This window comes from Podarcis pityusensis (genome assembly GCF_964106645.2).
Source record: "Podarcis pityusensis genome assembly, chromosome: 9".
In the NCBI taxonomy this organism is placed as follows: Eukaryota; Metazoa; Chordata; class Lepidosauria; order Squamata; family Lacertidae; genus Podarcis; species Podarcis pityusensis.
In genome coordinates, this window is record NC_138034.1 from 64414369 (window position 1) to 64434448 (window position 20080).

A 20080-nucleotide genomic window follows, 5' to 3' on the forward strand; every position below is an offset into this window, starting at 1 on the left:
AACCAGATAAACGCTGTGCATGTGTGTACTGATTCCTTATGTACACACACACGTGTCTTTATTTGGTTTCGATCGACGGAGACAAATATAGATGCCTTTAGATCCCTTTCTCTGTGTGCCAGTGGGCGGCCTCTTTTCCTCTGGGCGCGCGATGTCTCCGCCTCCTCCCTCGTCGGGTCTCCAGGGCCGGGCGCGGCCATTGCTCTTCTCGCAGCCGGCCTCGCTTCCTTCCCCGCCGGCCTCTCCCGCCTTCCGCCGCGCGGCTGAACAGGCCCGTTGGGCGCGGATCCGGCCATGGCAGCCGCCGAGAGCACGACGGCCCTTCTCTCGGGCGCCTTCGTGGGCGCGCTCGCTTTCCACCATGTCAACAGCGGCTCCGACACTGTGCGTAAAAAGGTGCCCTTCGCCCCGCGTTGGCTAACATCCCCCCTCGCCATTACGCATGGAGTGGACGGGGGTGCCTTCGGGTTACCCCGAGGAAGTGCTTTCGCTCCGGCACCTCTTGTCCTTGTTTAATGGGAGAACGGGTGCTTTATGCGTAAAAGGGAGCCAGGATGTGTTGTTGTTGTGTATGTGTGTGTGTGTGTGTGCAGAGGCCAATTGAGAGCGCATCTCCTGCCGTGGCTGCCCCTTCCCGCACCAAGTTTCACTCCTGGTTATATGTTTGTATGCATGCGTGTATATATGCACGTGTGCATTTCCCACTTTTAGACAGCGACTGAGCTGTAACGCGCGCAGACCCCCCTCTCCACCACTTTGGGAAGAGTTGCCTCGCGTCTCGTGTGACTCCCAAACCCGAGTGCTTTGTGCGCGCAGCCAGCCCGGTGCCCTGCGTGGGTCTGTAACAACAGAGGGACCCTCTCTGCGACCCCTCTTAAAAGCACGGCTTAAATTGAGCTTCCCCTCCTCCCCAGGAAGATTTCACGTCTCCATAAAATGCTGCTGTGTGTCTCCGCTGTGTCTTGGGCGTGCTTGAGATATATGTATTTCAAATTTCCCTCCTCGCAGATCTCCCGGGTCCTAGTCGTAGTCTGACACTCCATAGCCACTACTCGCTTGACACAACGTCGCCTAACCTCCTTGCAAAACAGCTATAATGGTTGCTTCATGGTCAGGTCACCTGGAAGCATCCATAGTTAGTTTAATGTTAGAATATGCTTCCAAATTTGCTAAAGTTTGGGACTAGTCAGTGGCAAAGGGTGTGATTTTATCTGCTTTTTGAAGGGAGACGACTCAAATACTTCCGCCCAGGCCCAGCCCTTAAATTATGCTGTTTTAAATGAGCGTTTTATATTTGACTTCCTTTAGTAATGATTTCTTTTGAAAATTTTGTTTTGTTCTGCTTTCTTTTGCTAACTTTGCTGCATTAAATATGCATTCTGTAGTTGACCTCCTTTGTAATGTTTCGTTTTGAAATCTATTATTTTAGATTCCTGTTCATTTTGTTACTTTGGATGTATACATTATATTTTACTTTCTTCAGTAATGTTTTATTCGGGATTGTTTTATTTGATGTTTTAATGTAGGCTGCAAACCGCTTTGAGATTTTTTTATTCAAAATATAACATGGTTTAGTAATAATAATAATAAATTTTATATATATCCCGCCCTCCCCAGCCGAAGCTGGCTCAGGGCGGCTAACAACAATAAAATAATACAACATTCTAAAATCATTTCATTATAAAATTAATTCAAATCAAATTGATGGCAACCATTGTGCTAGAGTTCTGTGAAGATTGCCAAAGGAGGGAGTCAGGCTGTGCCCTGGCCAAAGGCCTGGTGGAACAGCTCTGTCTTGCAGGCCCTGCGGAAAGATGTCAAGTCCCGCAGGGCCCTAGTCTCTTGTGACAGAGCGTTCCACCAGATTGGAGCCACAGCTGAAAAAGCCCTGGCTCTAGCTGAGGCCAGCCTAACCTCTCTGTGGCCTGGGACCTTCAAGATGTTTTTGTTTGAAGACCGTAAGTTCCTCTGTGGGACATACCAGGAGAGGCGGTCCCGTAGGTCATAAAATCATAGAGTTGGAAGAGACCACAAGGGCCATCGAGTCCAACCCCCTGCCAAGCAGGAAACACCATCAGAGCACTCCTGACATATGGTTGTCAAGCCTCTGCTTAAAGACCTCCAAAGAAGGAGACTCCACCACACTCCTTGGCAGGTACGAGGGTCCTAGGCCGTATAGGGCTTTAAAGGTTAAAACCAGCACCTTAAACCTGATCCTGTACTCCACCGGGAGCCAGTGCAGCTGGTATAGCACCGGCTGAATGTGATCTCGCAGCGAGGACCCCGTGAGGAGTCTCACCGCGGCATTCTGCACCCGCTGGAGTTTCTGGGTCAGTCTCAAGGGCAGCCCTACGTAGAGCGAGTTACAATAATCCAGTCTGGAGGTGACCGCCGCGTGGATCACAGTAACAATAATAATAGTGACTATACAGCTCCTGCTAGTGGAGTGATGCGTAACTATGGTGTTTCTTCAATTGCAAAGGAAGGATTCCTCCTTGGGGAGGTGAAATCTGAAGCCAAGGACATCATTACTGACTCTCAGATGGATGGTGCTGAAGTTGTGTATACAATTGGTAAGTCAGCTACCAACTGATGCATTTCATTTGGGGCGGAATGAACATTATGTGGCGCTTGTAAAATATTATTACTAGTGCTTGAGTGTACCAGTATATTTGAATGCGGTGATGGTACTGCATTGCTTCTGAGCTGCTGTGAAGTCATTCTGTGGGATTCCATGGTGTTTAGCAGCAGAATCTATTTTATACCGCAACTGGTCCTTTCCTCCCCCACAAGGAATAGTGTTATCTCCAGGTTTGTCCTGTGGCTGTGTAGTTCTTTTATTTCTATACAGCTTTTCATAATGCTCCCTTGAGACTCCTATCTCTTCAGAGCAGCAGAAAGAGAACAAATGTGGTCAAAGGCCTGTCTACTTTGTTTTTGAGGAAGAAAAATTACATAGATCTTCAAATTTACTGTAGTAGGTTGTGTGTCATTATACACATGAGAGAAAATACCTATGATGTGTGATTTTAGTGGATATACCCAGCTGCATACTTCTTTTTCAAGGCTCTTTAGTCACATGGATTTTCGCTTATCCACCATTTGAAGTATATAAATGGAATGTGGGCGAGCATTTTAGGAATTTTATATTGTACGCTGTTATTAATTTTTCTGACTTTTAGTTGATTTTAGCAGTACTTCATCTTAAGTCACTTTAAGACTTTTTTTGTACAAAGCAACTAGCAGATGTAATAAATATTAAAAGTATTTGAGTATCTTGTAAGGTTGTGACTGAACACAGAATTCAGTTATTACTGTCAGCAGACCACATTGTGCAGAGCTATGCGTACACAATCATTCAGGGGAAAGTAAGATGTCGTTTCATTTTCAGATATACAAAGTCACATTCCATGCTACCAACCCTTCAGGTAAGTGCTGTGCCCTATTTCAGAAAGAAACTTGAATTCTGTTTCATACAAGGGGATAGTAAAACCCTCACATGTAGCACTTCATGCGTTGGATTCAGTCAGAGCCTTGGATCATGGTAACAGAATATGCACGCCTAAGGAAACTTATTTCAGTGGGGCTTGCTCACAGATAAATGTTTGCTGTTTAAGTAAGCAAGGGAAGCATGTTTAGAGAGTTCAGGTTACATACGCTTCAGGTTACAGACTCCGCTAACCCAGAAATATTACCTCGGGTTAAGAACTTTGCTTCAGGATGAGAACAGAAATTGTGCTCTGGTGGCGCAGCGGCAGCAGGAGGCCCCATTAGCTAAAGTGGTGCTTCAGGTTAAGAACAGTTTCAGGTTAAGAACGGACCTCCGGAACAAATGAAGTTCTTAACCCAAGGTACCACTGTATTTTTATTTATTTATTCAGGGCATTTATTAGTTGCATGTCCTCCATAGGAGTTCAGGGCAATGTACAACCAACCAAAATTTAAAAACAAGGATAAAATAATCAACCACCAATTTTAGCAACCAATCATTGAATACTTATTGGTGCTAGGGTCATCACGTGGCAAAAACCTGGGTAAATAAATATGCCTTCAATTGATGTTTAATAATACATATGGAGAGTCAGTAAATCAAAGTGATTTTTATTTTAGGGTAGAAGATGTTACATGATTTTCTTCATGACTTCCTTCTCTTCCAAAGAATTTGATTTCTGTATTTTTATTGAAATTATCATTATACCCTGTGTTCATTTGCTGTATGAGCAAATGTGTGAAGCTTAGTAATAAAAACCAATGCCACTCTAGAAATGTCTTTGATTCAGCATCTGTTGCCCTTGGGATTCCTCTTATTTTTTCCAGCTTTTACAACTCGGCAGGAGAATTGAATGAGCCACTGCTGAATAATATATTGTCGAGTTGCAAAAAGGTATTTTGCATTTAGAACTAACCTCTTCACAAAACAGAAATGTATGGACACTATAGATTACTACTATATTCTTGTTTAAATGCATGCATAATATCCTACAGACTGGTTCTTATTAGACATGTACAGGCAGGTTTTACTTTTAGGTAAGTCCCAGTGAGTTCAGTGGGCTTACTCCAAGTAAATATAAATGTGTCTAGAATTGCAGCTTTTGACTGCTATCTCCACATACTTATTGGCAAAAAAGCTCAATTGAATACAATGGACCATACTTCAGAGCGAACATGCAAACAGTTGCTCTGGCAGTGACATGGTTTTTCAACTTTTCACATTATGGGCCCAAGGTTGTTACCAAAGAGACATTTTAAGTATGGCCTAGTACCTTGGCTGGTGGAAATTCCAGTGCCTCTCAGAAGACAAGCTAAGCTGAGTCTTAGGGAACCCAGGTAAAATCACCTTTTAGCACCAGCAATAGGGTGACTCTCAGTCATTATGTAAGAGGTATGAGAACCAGTGAGGGAGGTGAAGGTCCTGTGTGAGTGTCTGGAGGCGGTTGGAGGATGGATGGTGGCTAACAGATTGAGGTTGAATCCTGACAAGACAGAAGTACTGTTTTGGGGGAACAGCAGATGGGCGGGTGTGGAGGACTCCCTGGTCCTGAATGGGGTAACTGTGCCCCTGAAGGACCAGGTGCGCAGCCTGGGAGTCATTTTGGACTCAAAGCTGTCCATGGAGGCACAGGTCAATTCTGTGTCCAAGGCAGCTGTTTATCAGCTCCATCTGGTATGCAGGCTGAGACCCTACCTGCCCGCAGACTGTCTTGCCAGAGTGGTGCATGCTCTAGTTATCTCTCACTTGGACTACTGCAATGCGCTCTGTGTGGGGCTACCTTTGAAGGTGACCCGGAAACTAAAACTAATTCAGAATGCAGCAGCTAGACTGGTGAGTGGCAGCGGCCGCCGAGACCATATAACACCAGTCTTGAAAGGCCTACACTGGCTCCCGGTACGTTTCTGAGCACAATTCAAAGTGTTGGTGCTGACCTTTAAAGCCCTAAACGGCTTTGGTCCAGTATACCTGAAGGAGCGTCTCCACCTCCATCGTTCTGCCCGGATACTGAGGTCCAGTGCCAAGGGCCTTCTGGCGGTTCCCTCACTGCGAGAAGCCAAGTTACAGGGAACCAGGCAGAGGGCCCTCTCGGTAGTGGCACCCGCCCTGTGGAACGCCCTCCCACCAGATGTCAAAGAGAAAAATAATTACCAAACTTTTAGAAGACATCTGAAGGCAGCCCTGTTTAGGGAAGCTTTTAATGTTTAATAGGTTATTGTATTTTAGTGTTTTGTTGGAAGCCGCCCAGAGTGGCTGGGGAAACCCAGCCCGATGGGCGGGGTATGAATAATAAATAGTTGTTGTTGTTGTTGTTGTTATTTAAAGAAGCTGTATCTAATTTTCAGATTGCCATTTCTTTTCCAGACTGTGGTGGGCTGGTACAAACTCAGGCGTAATACTGACCAGACAATGACGTTCAGAGAGCGACTTCTTCATAAGCATTTACAGTCACACTTGGCAAATCAGGGCCTTGTTTTTCTGTTACTGACTTTCAGCCCAACGTCTTCAAATTTATCCACTTACAAACTTGAATATGCCTTACATAAACCGCAAAAAGGGTAAGTAGATTCATTATCCTTTAGTGTACTTCTGTAACTCACTGAAATATAGCTAATCACTTTCTTGGGTTAATCCCTTTCCTTTGAAATTTGGAGGTAATCTTGCAATGGAAATCATTTCTTTCTGTTGAAATTTCGCTTTCTTACTCTTGATATCATTGGCTGCAATCTTGCACATAATTAGACTTGTGTTAGCTCTACAGAAATGTGCGGGAGAGACCCAACATCACATTAGCACAAAAAGCTTGAGAGCTGATGTGGTGCAAGTGATAGCAAACTGTCACAAAGCATAATACTGTATTTACTCAAATCTAATGCGCATCTTTTTTGGCCAAATCACGTTGCGAAAATTAAGGTGCACATTAGATTCAATGGCGCATTAGAGTCTAGTTAATACGGTAATAGCAGTTGCACTAGGCATTGCACACCATCTTCGTAAGTTCCAAGACAACCACAGGATTAGTTTGTGTCTGAGCAGTGCTCAATCTTAAAATATTAAAAGCATATTTCTGAACAAGATTTCTCAGAAGTAAGTTCCTCTGGGCTCAGTAGACTTAACTCCCATGTAAGAATGTATAAGATTTTTTTGTAAGGCTGGAAACCTGGGAGTAAACCACATTGAACTTAGTGGGACGCACAAAGCAATCCTATACAACTATTCTTAAAAGTACCGTATTTTTCGTCCCATAGGACACACCGGCCCATAGGACGCACCTAGTTTTTTGGGGGGGAAATAAAGGAAATTTTTTTTCCTTTATTTCCCCCCCCCCCCCTAAAACCAGGTCGGGGAATCCAAACCAGGTCGGGGAACAGCGGGATGGCAGCGCTCCGCCTCCCCACTGTCCCCCGAGCTTGTGGGGCTGCCCAATGTCTGCCCGAAGCATGGGGCGCTCTGCTTCAGCGCTCCCCGCGCTCCGTGCAGCAGGCTGCTATCCGCGGGCTCCCCAGGCTTGCTGATAGCTTCCTGAAGCCTGGAGAGCGAGAGGGGTCGGTGCGCACCGACCCCTCTCGCTCTCCAAGCTTCAGCGAGAGCCTGCATTCGCCCCATAGGACACACACAGATTTCCCCTTCATTTTTGGAGGGGAAAAAGTGCGTCCTATAGGGCGAAAAATACGGTAAGTTGTCTTAAGAATTAATAATGGAATGGCACTATTTTGTGCACTCAGTAAACCTTCCCATTGTAGTTATATTAAATTCTTCTATTTATCCTTTTCTAAAGTCCTTTTCAGAAAGTTCCTCTTGTTATTGCCAATCTGAGAATGGCAGAAGAGCACGGATATCATACAGCGTCCAGTTCATGTATTTCTTCCGGCTATTGTAGAGCAGTTGCAAAACACAGGTATGAAAAGGATGTTTTAATTTTTTGCATTGTGTTTTTGGTGACTCCAAATGATTGCCAGCTAGCAGCATAGATTGTGTGTGTGTGTGTGTGTGTGTGTGTGTGTGTGTGTGTGTTTGTATATATATATTTGTATGCGTGTGTATATATGCACATATATACACACACAAATACATCATCTTCTTTGGCTCATAGCCAAGTAAGATTGTCTTCCATAAACACGGTTTTAACAGTGAGTCCGTAAGTGACTGTGGAGGCCAGTTCTGGATCCACACCTCCTTCCACAGTGGGGACATTGGTTTCCGGGCAGGAGTTGATCACTGTGTGGATTTGCCAAGCATACCTTCCTCTTAGCACATTTCTCCCTTGCATCCTGAGTTTGAGTGCCTTCAAAGAAGCCCACAACACCTTTGGTAAAGGCTGTTCTCCAACTGGAGCGCTCGCAGGCCAGTGTTTCCCAGTTGTCAGTGTTTATACTACTTTTTTTTTAGATTTGCCTTGAGACAGTCTTTAAACCCCTTTTGTTGACGACCAGCATTACGCTTTCCATTTTTAAGTATTTTAAAATACTACAGTGTGTCTTCATCTCCCCTAATATGAGTGCTGCTGTTCCAGCTATGGCCTCTTCCTGGATATTACAAATTGGCCCAGTATGCATGTAAAATCAAGCTAAACCATAGCTAAGCGTGAGTGCACAGGTAATCAAAGCAGAAATAGTGGCCACTTTGCTCCTTCAGTCCTCATGGTGCTGTGCTACCTGCAACAAAGCCATTGTTTGGCATAGTGTTGTATTTAAACCTCAGCCTTGTGGTCTGTCTCCCTCCGACAAACACTGGACAGTGAGCCAAGAGCAAACCTTGGCTATCGCTTGCAGTTTGTCAAGTGAGACAAACCACAAACCCAGGTTCAGGCAGGAGCAAAGTGCTTGCAATTTCTGCTGCAAGTACTTGTGAGCTTGTGCATTTATGCTTAGTGCTATATGTGAACCAGACCACAATGAGGGCCAAGCAAGCCAATTCACCTTCCTCCTTTGGCTTTCCATTTTTCTCTTCTCCTGACACTCAGCATTCTGTGCCTGCTTGTATCTTACGAGCATGCTCAGTCCTCTTTGGACTTTTGTTTTGTTTTAAGTGCTGCTCCTCTTTTGGCGGTGTTAATAAGTTTTGTTTTGTTTTAATTCTGCAAACCTCAGGATTCTCCCCTCTTATTTATCAGTGGCTCAATTTCACTGTTGGGATAAGTAATTTTTAAAAAGAGGGGTGGATGGTAGGCTTCAGCCTAGAAAGCTGGACTGTCTGATGTTTACTAAGGAAAAACATGTACTTGCATTATTTTAAGAACTCCACTCACTACACTGGAGTTTGACTTTTAACTTGCTATAAACAAACTTGTCTTATTTTAACCAGCAATTCCATCAGCGAGCATTGTCTCCTAAATGCCCTAGTGCTTGAGATTTCCTGCTTATTCCTATAGGTTTTCATGTCAGCTAAGGGACGCAGGTGGCGCTGTGGTCTAAACCACTGAGCCTCTTGGCCTTGCCGATCAGAACGTCAGTGGTTCAAATCCCTGCGACGGGGTGCGCTCTCGTTACTCTGTCCCAACTCCTGCCAACCTAGCAGTTCAAAAGCACACCAGTGCAAGTAGATAAATAGGTACCACTGTGGTGGGAAGGTAAATGGCGTTTCCATGTGCTGCTCTGGTTTCGTCAGAAGCGGCTTAGTCATGCTGGCCACATGACCCAGAAAAACTGTCTGCGGACAAACGCCGGCTCCCTCGGCCTATAAAGTGAGATGAACGCCGCAACCCCAGAATCGTCTGCAACTGGACTTAACTGTCAGGGGTCCTTTACCTTTTTTTAAAGGTTGTGTTCAATTGTCAGTGCCAAAATTTAGAGATTTCAAAAGCCACTTCACATAAAATGGCAGATGGAAATAGTACATTCTATATTTTCTTTTTTGTATCAAAAGGTCAGAATTTTTTAATGAAGATGGGTCTCTAAAAGAGGTTCTGAAGACTGCTGAAATGTCTGCCACCTTGCAGGAGGAAATGGAGGTAAGTTACATGCTTTTGGAAAACTTCTCACGCACCTTTTAACCAGTAACACAAAGTTTGAAATAAGTGTTTGGCAACACAATCTATATGAAGAAATGTTGATGCAAAATGTCCTGAAGCTGGAAATTAGGGAAAAGTAAACCCCATTAACTTGTGCACCAGGCAGATATAATATTATTGTGTATCCTAGAAATAACCATAGGTAGGGAAATGAGTGCCATGTGCAGAATTACGCTTATTTAGGCTGTATTCCAGAAAAACCTGTTGTTCTGGGGTCACCTGAAAGCTTAATCACACAACTTTTATTCAGGAAGTTAAGTGTTCGGTGACAGCATTATCTAGTCTCCAACAGCACACATAGAGAGTGCCTCAGTTTTATAAGAATAGCTCTGCTGCATCAGGCCAGTGGCCCATTTAGTCCAGTATCCTGTTCTCACAGTGGCCAACCAGACGCCTGTGGGAAACCAGTAAGCAGAACATGAGTGCAAGAGCAACTCTCTCCCTTTCTGTGATTTCCAGCAGCTGGTATTTAGAAGCCTTGCTACTTCCAACTGTGGAGGTAGAGGATAGCCATCATCAGTTAGCTGTTAAACATTTTGATTAAGCTTTTTAATGAATTATTTGTATACGGATAAGATGACAATTTATTCTACAAGGTGTCCCATATTTTCCCTCTCTCCTAGAATATAGGCAGTAAAGTAGCAGATAGTGAAAGATCAGTAGAGAATCTGCTAGCAGAAGTAGATCAACTGAGACAAGAAGTACGAAGGAAAAAAGAACAGATGCAAACTGCAGGTAACTTAAAACACCTAACTTTCTGTTCCATGTTGTCAGGGCTGCCTCAAGTCTCAGCTCACAAAAGACCAACGCCTATCTCTTCTTATATACAAAAGTGTTTATTGCAGTTCATTGTTTGCTTCACATCCGAGGCGCGCAGCCCTACGTCTGCTAGGCTTAGACCGCTGAAGTCCCCTCTGAATCCGTCCCTCCCCTGCACCAGTTTAAGAGGCTTGCGCTGCTCCACCTCTTTCTCTCTTTCCTTTTCCGCAGGGTCTTTCTGCCCGCTGGGGTTTCGCCCCTCCTGGATTCCTCTGATGCGGAATCAGACTGCTCTTGCCCCCTCCTGCGGGCTTTGGGACCTGGCCCCTCCTCCGGGCTCCCTGTACTTCCGCGCGCCTCTACATTTGAACTTGGCGCGCGCGCCCAACCTCTAACCTTCCTTTTGACAGCTACACTACTCCCTTCACTACTCCCCTCCCCTTCCAGGAGGGTGGCTTGCTCCGACCTCCCTCCTTTCTCTGCTGCCGGAGCCGCTTCCCCTGATACACTGAAACCTCCACCCCCTTTGCTGCACTCTGGCGGGGAGGCTGGTCCTGACGCCCAGCTGCCACTTTGGGATCCCCCGCTGGCCCCCTGCTCCTGACACGTCCCCCCTGGGGCTCCCCTGGCCTTGACCACCGGCGCCCCCTTCTGGGAATCCTCTGATTCGCTGGAAAGACTCATGGAATCTCTTGAGTCATTGTCATCCTCTTCCTCGCTGTCCTGGGATTCATCCCCATCGCTCTCCATCTCCTGCCTACCCTGTGCCTCTGTCCCTGAACCCCTGACACATGTCATTAAACTTACAGGGTACGTAATTTTCTAGAGCTGAAATAGGAACCCGCATTCCCTTTTAGTGAAAGCTCCATAGAAATGTAGGAGACAGAAGAATAAGATTTACAGGTTCCTACTTCAATACCTGTCCTAGGATCTTAAATTCAATCTCTTGGTTCTGATTCTAAAGCAGGGGTGCGCTTATGAATTGTCACTGGATTCCCTTTACCTTTGGCATCTTCAGTTTACTTGTCAGCCTTTGCTCCTGTAAAAAGAGCTTACACACTTAATCAGGCACTAAGAATTCTACAATAGGAATCAAGAGCATAGATCAGGAATAGGCTACGCAGTGCCCTACAGCTGTTATTGGACTTCGGCTTTCACCACCCTGACCCCTGGCCATGCTGGCAGGGGTCGGTAATGGTTAGGAATACAACAGCCAATTGGATGACACCAGGCTGGCTACCTCTGATATAGATATATAAACGGCCTCAGCCCAGTATACCTGAAGGAGCGTCTCCACCCCAATCGTTCTGCCCAGATGCTGAGGTCCAGCGCTGAGGGCCTTCTGGTGGTTCCCTCATTGTGAGAAGCAAAGCTACAGGGAACCACGCAGAGGGCCTTCTCGGTAGTGGCGCCCGCCTGTGGAATGCCCTCCCATCAGATGTCAAAGAGATAACCAACTACCTGACATTTAGAATACATCTGAAGGCAGCCCTGTTCAGGGAAGTTTTTAATGTGTGACATTTTAATGTATTTTTAATTGTTGTTGGAAGCTGTCCAGAGTGGCTGGGGAAACCTAGCCAGATGGGCGTGGTACAAATAATAAATTATTATTATTGATACTTACTTGTCTAGAAATGACCCTGATGTTGCAAAAGGCATGTTAAGCAAATAGTTCAGATATTTAGAATGTATGAGCTGCTATTTCACATATGCTATGGTGGGATGTTTTATTAAGCTGTAGTTTCGCACAATATGAAAAGGCTTCGGCAAGTCTCAGGCCCCATGCTTTTGCCTTTCCTTAACCATAGTTTGTCACGTCATCCAAATCAAGGGACTTGAGGCTTGCCAAAGTCTTAGGACTGCTCATTAAATAGTTACCAGTCAAGCAGCTGCTATTCTACGCAGTTGGAAATCTTGTAGGCTGATGTAGCTGTTGTATCAAAAGAAAATACCCTCTGTCTGTTTCAGAAGTTACCCAAACGAAGAAAAGTCACCCAGATGAATCGAAAGAAAATATTTTCCTCTGTCAAGCTTTGCAAAACTTTTTCCCAAATTCTGGACTGCAGTCAAGCAGTGTTACTTTAAAAGGAAGACAGATTTCTAAGCATTGCTGCAACATTGACCACAACACAAGAATAATGGACTGGCTGACCTTAACGTTCAAAGAAAATAGTTTCCCTGAAGCTGAGACAAGGCAGGTAATTAAGCGAAAGGCTACTGTAACTACAAGTGGACCAAAGCCATTCAAAAGGCTACGATCTTTCAAACTTCGTCGAAATCTATTTCGGGAGGATCAAAAGAACAGTGACCAAGAAACAAACATTCCAACCAGTGACACCGAACCTGATGAGGATGTTACAAAAGAGCCTGAAGAACGCAGAGTATCTCCAAGTTTTTAATCCCTTTCAGTATAGATAAAGGATTTCTTTTTCCCCAGAAATTATTGCCTATATAATTCTCCATTTGTTCATGGTTTCGGGGGGGGGGGGGAGTCTTGTTTATGAAAACTCACCCATCAAAAATTAAACCAGCATTAATCCCCACAATTTGGGGGGGAAATAAAATAGTCTAGTTTCTTCCTCAGTAGATTTTGTATTCCTTATTTTCCACAGGGATTATCCCTGGTGGAAGACTTCAGCATAAAATGTACTGTACTGATAGTACCATGTTTGGACTAAGAATGCAACAATATTTCTTGGCTTTTATCCAGTTGTTCCTCTTTGATCCAGTGGAGGCTTCTCTTGAGGGAAAGGAGAGGTGATTTTCACTAGTTCCTCCCCTCTTCAGGTTCTCATGCTGCCTCCCATGTACCATATTTTTTGCTCTATAAGACGCACCAGACCACAAGACGCACCTAGTTTTTGGAGGAGGAAAACAAGAAAAAAAATATTCTGAATCCCAGAAGCCAGAATAGCAAGAGGGATCGCTGCGCAGTGAAAGCAGCAATCCCTCTTGCTGTTCTGGCTTCTGGGATAGCTGCGCAGCCTGCATTCACTCCATAAGACGCACACACATTTCCCCTTACTTTTTAGGAGGGAAAAAGTGAGTCTTACAGAGCAAAAAATACGGTAATTCCAAAGGGTCCACCAACCCTCTGGAGCAGAAGGGGGTGGTGCACAGGTCTGCAGAGGAAAGCAGGGGGAAATCTCCTCCTCCACTGGATCAGAGTCTTCTGTCAGCAGTAGGATACAAAATGGTTATAACCCATTAAGTAACATGCTGTGCTTGAAAGCGAAGCAGCTGAATTGAAGGCTAAACATGGTTTCATGTCAGCCTACAGAGAAATGGGCAAGACCTTAATACAAATTTTTCATTCATGATACTGCCTTTGATTGTGTTCCACTACTCCATTTTCCACACGGAGCAATATATTACATAGTAATATAGCACACAGATGCGCCAAGCCTACACCTACCTAGGAGTAAGCCCCATTAGACATAGATACTTGCTTCCAAGTAGGTATTTTTATTGTTAGGCATGACAGCATGTGTTTTCTTCTTTATTAAGTTTTTATTTCATTTTATGACAGCATGTTTTCCATCTTGCATACAAAATGACAGCCATTTGAAGAATGACATGATTATTAGCACAGAGGAGAAGCATTCTGCCATTCACATGGCAATCCTTTGTACTCTGTATACAGCAGAATTAACAGGATCGTATCTGACGTGCTAGTGGTTTGCTTATTAAGGATGTACCAGGAATGACTACAAATCAGTTACAAAATCAGTTTTATTAAGTACACTTAACATAATTCATTCTGGATATTTGATACTGCATACTTTAGGGTCGCTGAGGAATGTTGGGTCCTTATATGTAACCGACATAAATCCTGCAACATAATAAATTCAGAAGCTTTAGAAACAAAGCAATTTGCAAAACATCTAAGTACCTCCATATTTTAAAAAGATGCTCACCCAGTTGTCGGGCTCTTTTAATATTTTTTGCAACCTCTTGCTGCTTCTTCATACATAAGCCTGTAAAATCAAAAAATCCTAAAAAGCCACTTCATTTGAAAACATCAAAAGATCAATTCCTTTATCAATGCAGATTAAACCTATAAGGGGCTTTTAAAAATATAAGCACTCAAGACTGGTCTCGATTTAAGTTTTAGAAACCAAATTCAATATAATTCAGAATGATACACAGGTCAAAGGTGGCTGGCTATTTAAATAGCCTTAAAATTAATTAGTGAAAAGCATTTACCTTCAATATAATACTGCTAAATCTCTCACATACCTGTTATATGCCTTCCAAAAATGTGACCAGAGTATGGTGAAATAAACTGTGATAAAAGCTGTTGAAGGAGGAAAAAATTAACAAATATTAAGCAACATTTTGATTTCTTCTTTTTTTTTTTACATATTTGTAGCAAATCTCCACAGTTCACTTAAACATACCAATCATGCCATATTTAAAGAAAATTAAGTACTGAAATTTCACAAGCAGAAAACAATTTAAAATGTAGTTTCTGTTTTGTATGGCCAGTCAGTCTGCAAAGTGGAAATCCAAAGGAAGACCAGAGGATTGGTAGGATAAACCAAAGTAGAGGCCCCGTGCACTTAAGACTGGGTGAAACTTAACACTGTACCACAGGTATAGAAACTATTTTGTATGCAAGAGAAGAAGCACATGAGCCCACAAGATAATCCTGATATAGCCATGGTTAAGAGATGCAGCAATGTTATATACTTTATTCCAAATGCAATCCTGTTTCTATGCTTGCTTGACTTGGCTTTACACCTCCTACTCTTGGTTATTAGGTGTAGAATTATTGTACTTGCAAGGTGACACCCTATCAACCACATGTGCTGGGCAAGCACAGTATTCTGCATTCCTGCAATTATCCTGCCTCCGCACCTTTAAGTCAAATAACCGTGGGGATTTGGCATGTGTCCAAGGCATACTTTGGATTTCCAACATGCAACTGATCTTGTTATATTTTCGTTGCATGTATTCCTGAGTGTATTCTAAAAGAGTGAATTTTAATTTTACATATTTAGTGCCAGTGGCATTCACTCCTAGGTGAACGGAGCCACATGAAAGGAACAGAAATGTTGCAAAAGTACCGCCCTGAAGCAGTATTCTTGTAACACGTAGGAGTGTATACAAGTGAACTAGTATGATCTCCTCTGATAAGCATAGGCCGGATTTTGCTCAGCCTTCTTTAGTACACCTTGACAACAAACACAACAAATACAGAGGAATTTACCTGTACATTTTTGTAGTCAACAGCTACCCCACACAAGACACACTTTTTAGGGGGTTCCTTATAGGGATTGTCCATTGGCACAGGCTGAAACAGAAATAGTTTTAGCAGAAGTGTCTTTCAACTTTCTTTTAGTACTGACTGCTTAAGTCAGCCCTTCTCAGCCTGTGGGTCCCCAGATGTTGAACTACAACTCCCATCACCCCTAGCTAGAAAGGACAGAGCTCAGGGATGATGGGAGCTGTAGTCCAACAGTATCTGGGGACCCACAGGTTGAGAATTGCTGGCTTAAGTGCTGAAGCAGACATGATACTATCATACAGGGCAAGTGCCTTGCAAATGTTACACAAAAATCAGCCCTAGGTTGGACTCTAGCATAGATATATGGTACCTGTCTACTTGGTTGACCCACCAAATGGGGCTTCTAGTTAGAACTGTTTTATAGAATAGTCTAAAAAAAGCAAAAGGCTGCTTCTGGGCACTTTTTTAACTTATCTTAAAATTGCCACATAGTTCTTATATTAAACTTTAAATGTAAGAACAGAATCCGTCATTGATCAATCTTCTTGATTGTCTCCCCTCGTATATATGTACTCAGCCCATAAAATGTTGCTACATCTCAATCCCTTGTGTACCATCCTAGTACAGGAAAGGCGGGGTAGAAATTTTAACCATATTTCTGGCACTTTGTTTTACATGCATTGGCTAGTGTAATTTATACCAGGCTGTGGTCAAACATTTAATATCAGGCAGGCACCTTCACAGTATTCTTTTTTGGTGCCTACTGAAGACATTCATATTTGGACAAGCCTATCCAGATGTTTAGAAAGTTTGTGTGAGTTTTGATTTGTTTTAATCTATTATATTGTGGTTTTAACCTTCTGTATGTTTTTAATTATGGTTGTAGTTTTTTATTGTTTTTTTCCTTTTTGTAAAACACTTTGAGGGGGTTTTTCTACAATTAAGCAGTATATAATTTTTTATGAAATAAATGAATAAATAAAATAGGCTAAGAGGCAGTGATTGGCCTAAGATCACCTGGGGAGATTCATAAGGACCTTGCTGGATCAGACCAAGAGACCTTCTAGGCCAGCAGCCTGTTGTCAACCTGATGCCTAAGCCACTTGCAGAACCTGAGCGAGACAGCAGTCTCCCCACCTGTCAATCCCAGAGGCAAGCATTCATAGGCCTAGCTGTTGTGGCTAGCTACCACTGACAGCCTTAGCCATTCTTCCTTGGTAATTTTGGCACCACTTTCCAACTTGACACAAAGTTTCTTTTAATTATTTGCCAAACAAGTTCTGTATTTTATGCGTCACAGTTTTCAGAGTAAATAAATTAAGACTGTTGTAAACACTAATTTTGAAACACTCATTTTTACTTCGGCTATCTCCCAACAAGGTGTCTTCTATGTTTACAGTCTACAGTTGATAATGAGCCTTAACTAAAGTAGAAATACCTGATTACGCTCTTATATATTTTATACTGACTCCTGTGCAGTTTCACAGCAAAAAGTGCAGTTGCAACACATTTTCTTTAATAATAATAATACCTTTATTGTCATTGTACAACCTGTGCAAACCACTACCATCCTATGTTCTGAGTTTGAAAACTTTCAAAAATATGTAGGCTGATTAGAATGTTAATTGTAACACACATTTCTTACCATATCTGCATTACTGGACAACTGTTCACTATATGAACTACACTCCCGTCTCCATGATGCAACTGGAAAAGACATATGTAACAAAGCACACTCACAACATGTTTTTAAGTATTCACAAGAAATTTAAAGCTAGCAAAGAATTAATGTTAAAGTACCCAAAGCCCATCTCCCCTTTTTAATACTTTTGTGGAGCTTTATCATAACCCAACAGATATGCATTAATATACCAGCAATGGTTCCCCACCCCACCCCTGATGTTAGCACAGGTTTTGTGTTTATATTTAACATAGTGACCACACATGAGAAAGAGTCCCATGCAGGCAGCTGTATGGAAATCCATGCAGAGGAATGAGCAGGCTGGTAGAGGAGGAACAGATCACTCTCCTCTTTCAGCCCCCTTAGTTTCATGCTAGCCTCAAGAGGAAGCAAATTCCCTTCCTCCACAGCAAGCACAGAAGCCAAGTGGGCTGGAGGAGGTGCAATGTAGTGTTCCTATTGAATTCAGCAAGCAGTACTATACTATTGATTTCAACTACTTCAGAAAGAGTGCACACAGGCTAAGGAAAGCTCCCAATCACCAGCTTTGGCATTCCACGACACACAGTTGGATGCAAAGATGATCAAACGGGGGAAATCCCTCAGAGTAGATTTTCTAATTAATTGCATTCACTGCTAAAATGGGTGGGTAACAATGCACACCAAGTTAAAAAAAGATGGAAAGAGCCAAGCATGCAGTGCATAGGCCACAACCTGTGTGGATGGTACCTACTAGGGATCAGCACAAGTCAATGTCATCAACACATTATTGTGACACAGGCTCTCTCTAAAGGCTTTTGTAAGGTCCAACACGCACAAGGGAAATATTCCAGACCAAGCCAAATCCAAAGTGCAGATTCTAGTGAAATCAGCCTCAGTTCCACTAGGTTCAGAACTCTGAAATACAACACTGATGAGCATTATGAAAAAGCTGAGCCGCTTCAGCCCTTGAGCCAATGAATGCATATGTAAGTCTAGACATCTGGCTTCACAAGGGGGTTATGTGGACCCTTGGACATCTACAAATAGTGCCGTAATGAACGGAATTATAGAGTTAATATATAATGTGGTTCAGGGTTTGCTTGAGGAGCTGCTCTTCCTAAATATATCTGTAAAGCATAAGGAATTTAAGCCTAGCTCGAGCTACTTACACCCATGCTATTCTGAAGAAATAAAAAAAGGTAAAGGGACCCCTGACCATTAGGTCCAGTTGTGACCGACTCTGGGGTTGCGGCGCTCATCTCGCTTTATTGGCCAAGGGAGCCGGCGTACAGCTTGCGGGTCATGTGGCCAGCGTGACTAAGCCGCTTCTGGCGAACCAGAGCAGCGCACGGAAATGCTGTTTACCTTCCCGCCGGAGTGATACCTATTTATCTACTTGCACTTTGACGTGCTTTCGAACTGCTAGGCTGGCAGGAGCAGGGACCGAGCAACGGGAGCTCACCCCGTCGCGGGGATTTGAATCGCCGACCTTCTGATCGGCAAGTCCCCTAGGCTCTGTGGTTTAACCCACAGCGCCACCCGCGTCCCTTCTGAAGAAATATGAAGCAGTTATTTTAACACTTCAAAAGTGTGCCCACTTATTGACGACAAGCAGGACTTACTCCCTAGCAATAAACGTACATAGGTTTTGTGCTGCATGTTACTATGTTGCAATGCCCATTTGTTTTGTTTATTCAAGCTTAAAGCTCTTAGGTGTTCCTATTATCCGTTCCCCCAGCCTGCACAAGGCAGGCCAGTGCTGGATGGCTAAACAAGCTATAGCTTAGGGCCCCACTTTCTTGGGGCCCCAAAAATTTTAAAGGGAAAAAAAACCGGATGTACATTTCCAAAATATAAGTTAAAAAACAAATAAAATAAAACCTACATACAGCAACAGTGTTTTATGTTGTGTAGGCTCCAATGATGTAATTAATGGGCCCTGCCTGCTAGCCTGCTCCCTAAAATATCACTGGTTTGCACACTTCTATATATAGCGTGCCTACATTCTGCATAGAGACGTGGGTGGCGCTGTGGGTTAAACCACAGAGCCTAGGGGACTTGCCAATCAGAAGGTCGGCGGTTTGAATCCCCAAGACGGGGTGAGCTCCCATTGCTTGGTCCCTGCTCCTGCCAACCTAGCAGTTCGAAAGCACGTCAAAGTGCAAGTAGATAAATAGGTACCGCTTTGGCGGGAAGGTAAACGGCATTTCCGTGCACTGCTCTGGTTCACCAGAAGCTGGCCACATGACCGGCTGTACGCCGGCTCCCTCGGCCAATAATGCGAGATGAGCACCGCAACCCCAGAGTCGGCCACGACTGGACCTAATGGTCAGGGGTCCCTTTACCTTTACCTTACATTCTGCATGGACTGGTTGCAAGGCAACATGTCCAAATGGTTTTAGATACTTATTAGGTCCATAAATTACCATATAACATATATTCAACACAAAAAACAGTGACAATTTGTTGTTGACAAAGGACAGCTGACCATATAAAGGGCCCCATTACCTTCAGCAGCTGAGGGCCTCATCAAACCTAAATCCGGCCCTGAGGCAGGCTATGCCTTAGCGAAAGAAGCAAACTCCTTCCCTGGGACCTTCCGTCTCTTACCTGCACCAGAGGAAACAGCGCCCTTCCTTGCGCCAGCGAAGAGGCAGAAAACTCGCCCTGAGTCCTTGGCTGCCATCGCCAAGGCAGCCATGTTTTCCGCCTTCCAAGCTTCCGCTGCGGAAAACGCACAGAGCAGCACCTAAATCCTTCCCTCTCGGTACATTTCCTGTCCCGTGACACGTTTTAGGCCTCGCGCATGCGCCGCGCCGGGAAGAAGCCGCAAGGGCCCCCAGTGCGAACTGTCAACAAAACACGGAGTCCAATCGTAGCACGGCTTTCACTCCTTGCCCCGCCTTCCCTCAACGGTCATTGGGTCGA

The 20080-nt window shown here is 43.9% G+C and overlaps 2 protein-coding genes across 4 annotated transcripts; one reads left to right on the forward strand and one right to left on the reverse strand.

The window, feature by feature from the left end:
* The first annotated feature begins 162 nt into the window (after positions 1-162).
* ABRAXAS1 (abraxas 1, BRCA1 A complex subunit) lies at positions 163-12699 on the forward strand. 3 transcript variants are annotated; one of them, XM_081020989.1, is made up of 9 exons: positions 163-396; positions 2483-2573; positions 3392-3428; positions 4318-4384; positions 5855-6048; positions 7269-7388; positions 9356-9440; positions 10124-10235; positions 12228-12699. In XM_081020989.1, exons 1-9 carry the CDS (start codon positions 295-297, stop codon positions 12656-12658), a joined length of 1239 nt encoding a protein of 412 aa, XP_080877115.1. In that variant the 5' UTR covers positions 163-294; the 3' UTR covers positions 12659-12699. The 3 variants fall into 3 exon arrangements, with proteins under 3 accessions (XP_080877115.1, XP_080877116.1, XP_080877117.1); XM_081020990.1 differs by having other exon boundaries at positions 163-384; XM_081020991.1 differs by having other exon boundaries at positions 187-384; positions 2487-2573.
* Positions 12700-13973: 1274 nt separating this feature from the next.
* MRPS18C (mitochondrial ribosomal protein S18C) lies at positions 13974-19920 on the reverse strand. Its single transcript, XM_081021291.1, has 6 exons — positions 19763-19920; positions 17135-17196; positions 15472-15555; positions 14499-14556; positions 14177-14236; positions 13974-14091 (listed from the first exon to the last, which is right to left on the reverse strand). Exons 1-6 carry the CDS (start codon positions 19851-19853, stop codon positions 14015-14017), a joined length of 432 nt encoding a protein of 143 aa, XP_080877417.1. The 5' UTR covers positions 19854-19920; the 3' UTR covers positions 13974-14014.
* Positions 19921-20080: the final 160 nt, after the last annotated feature.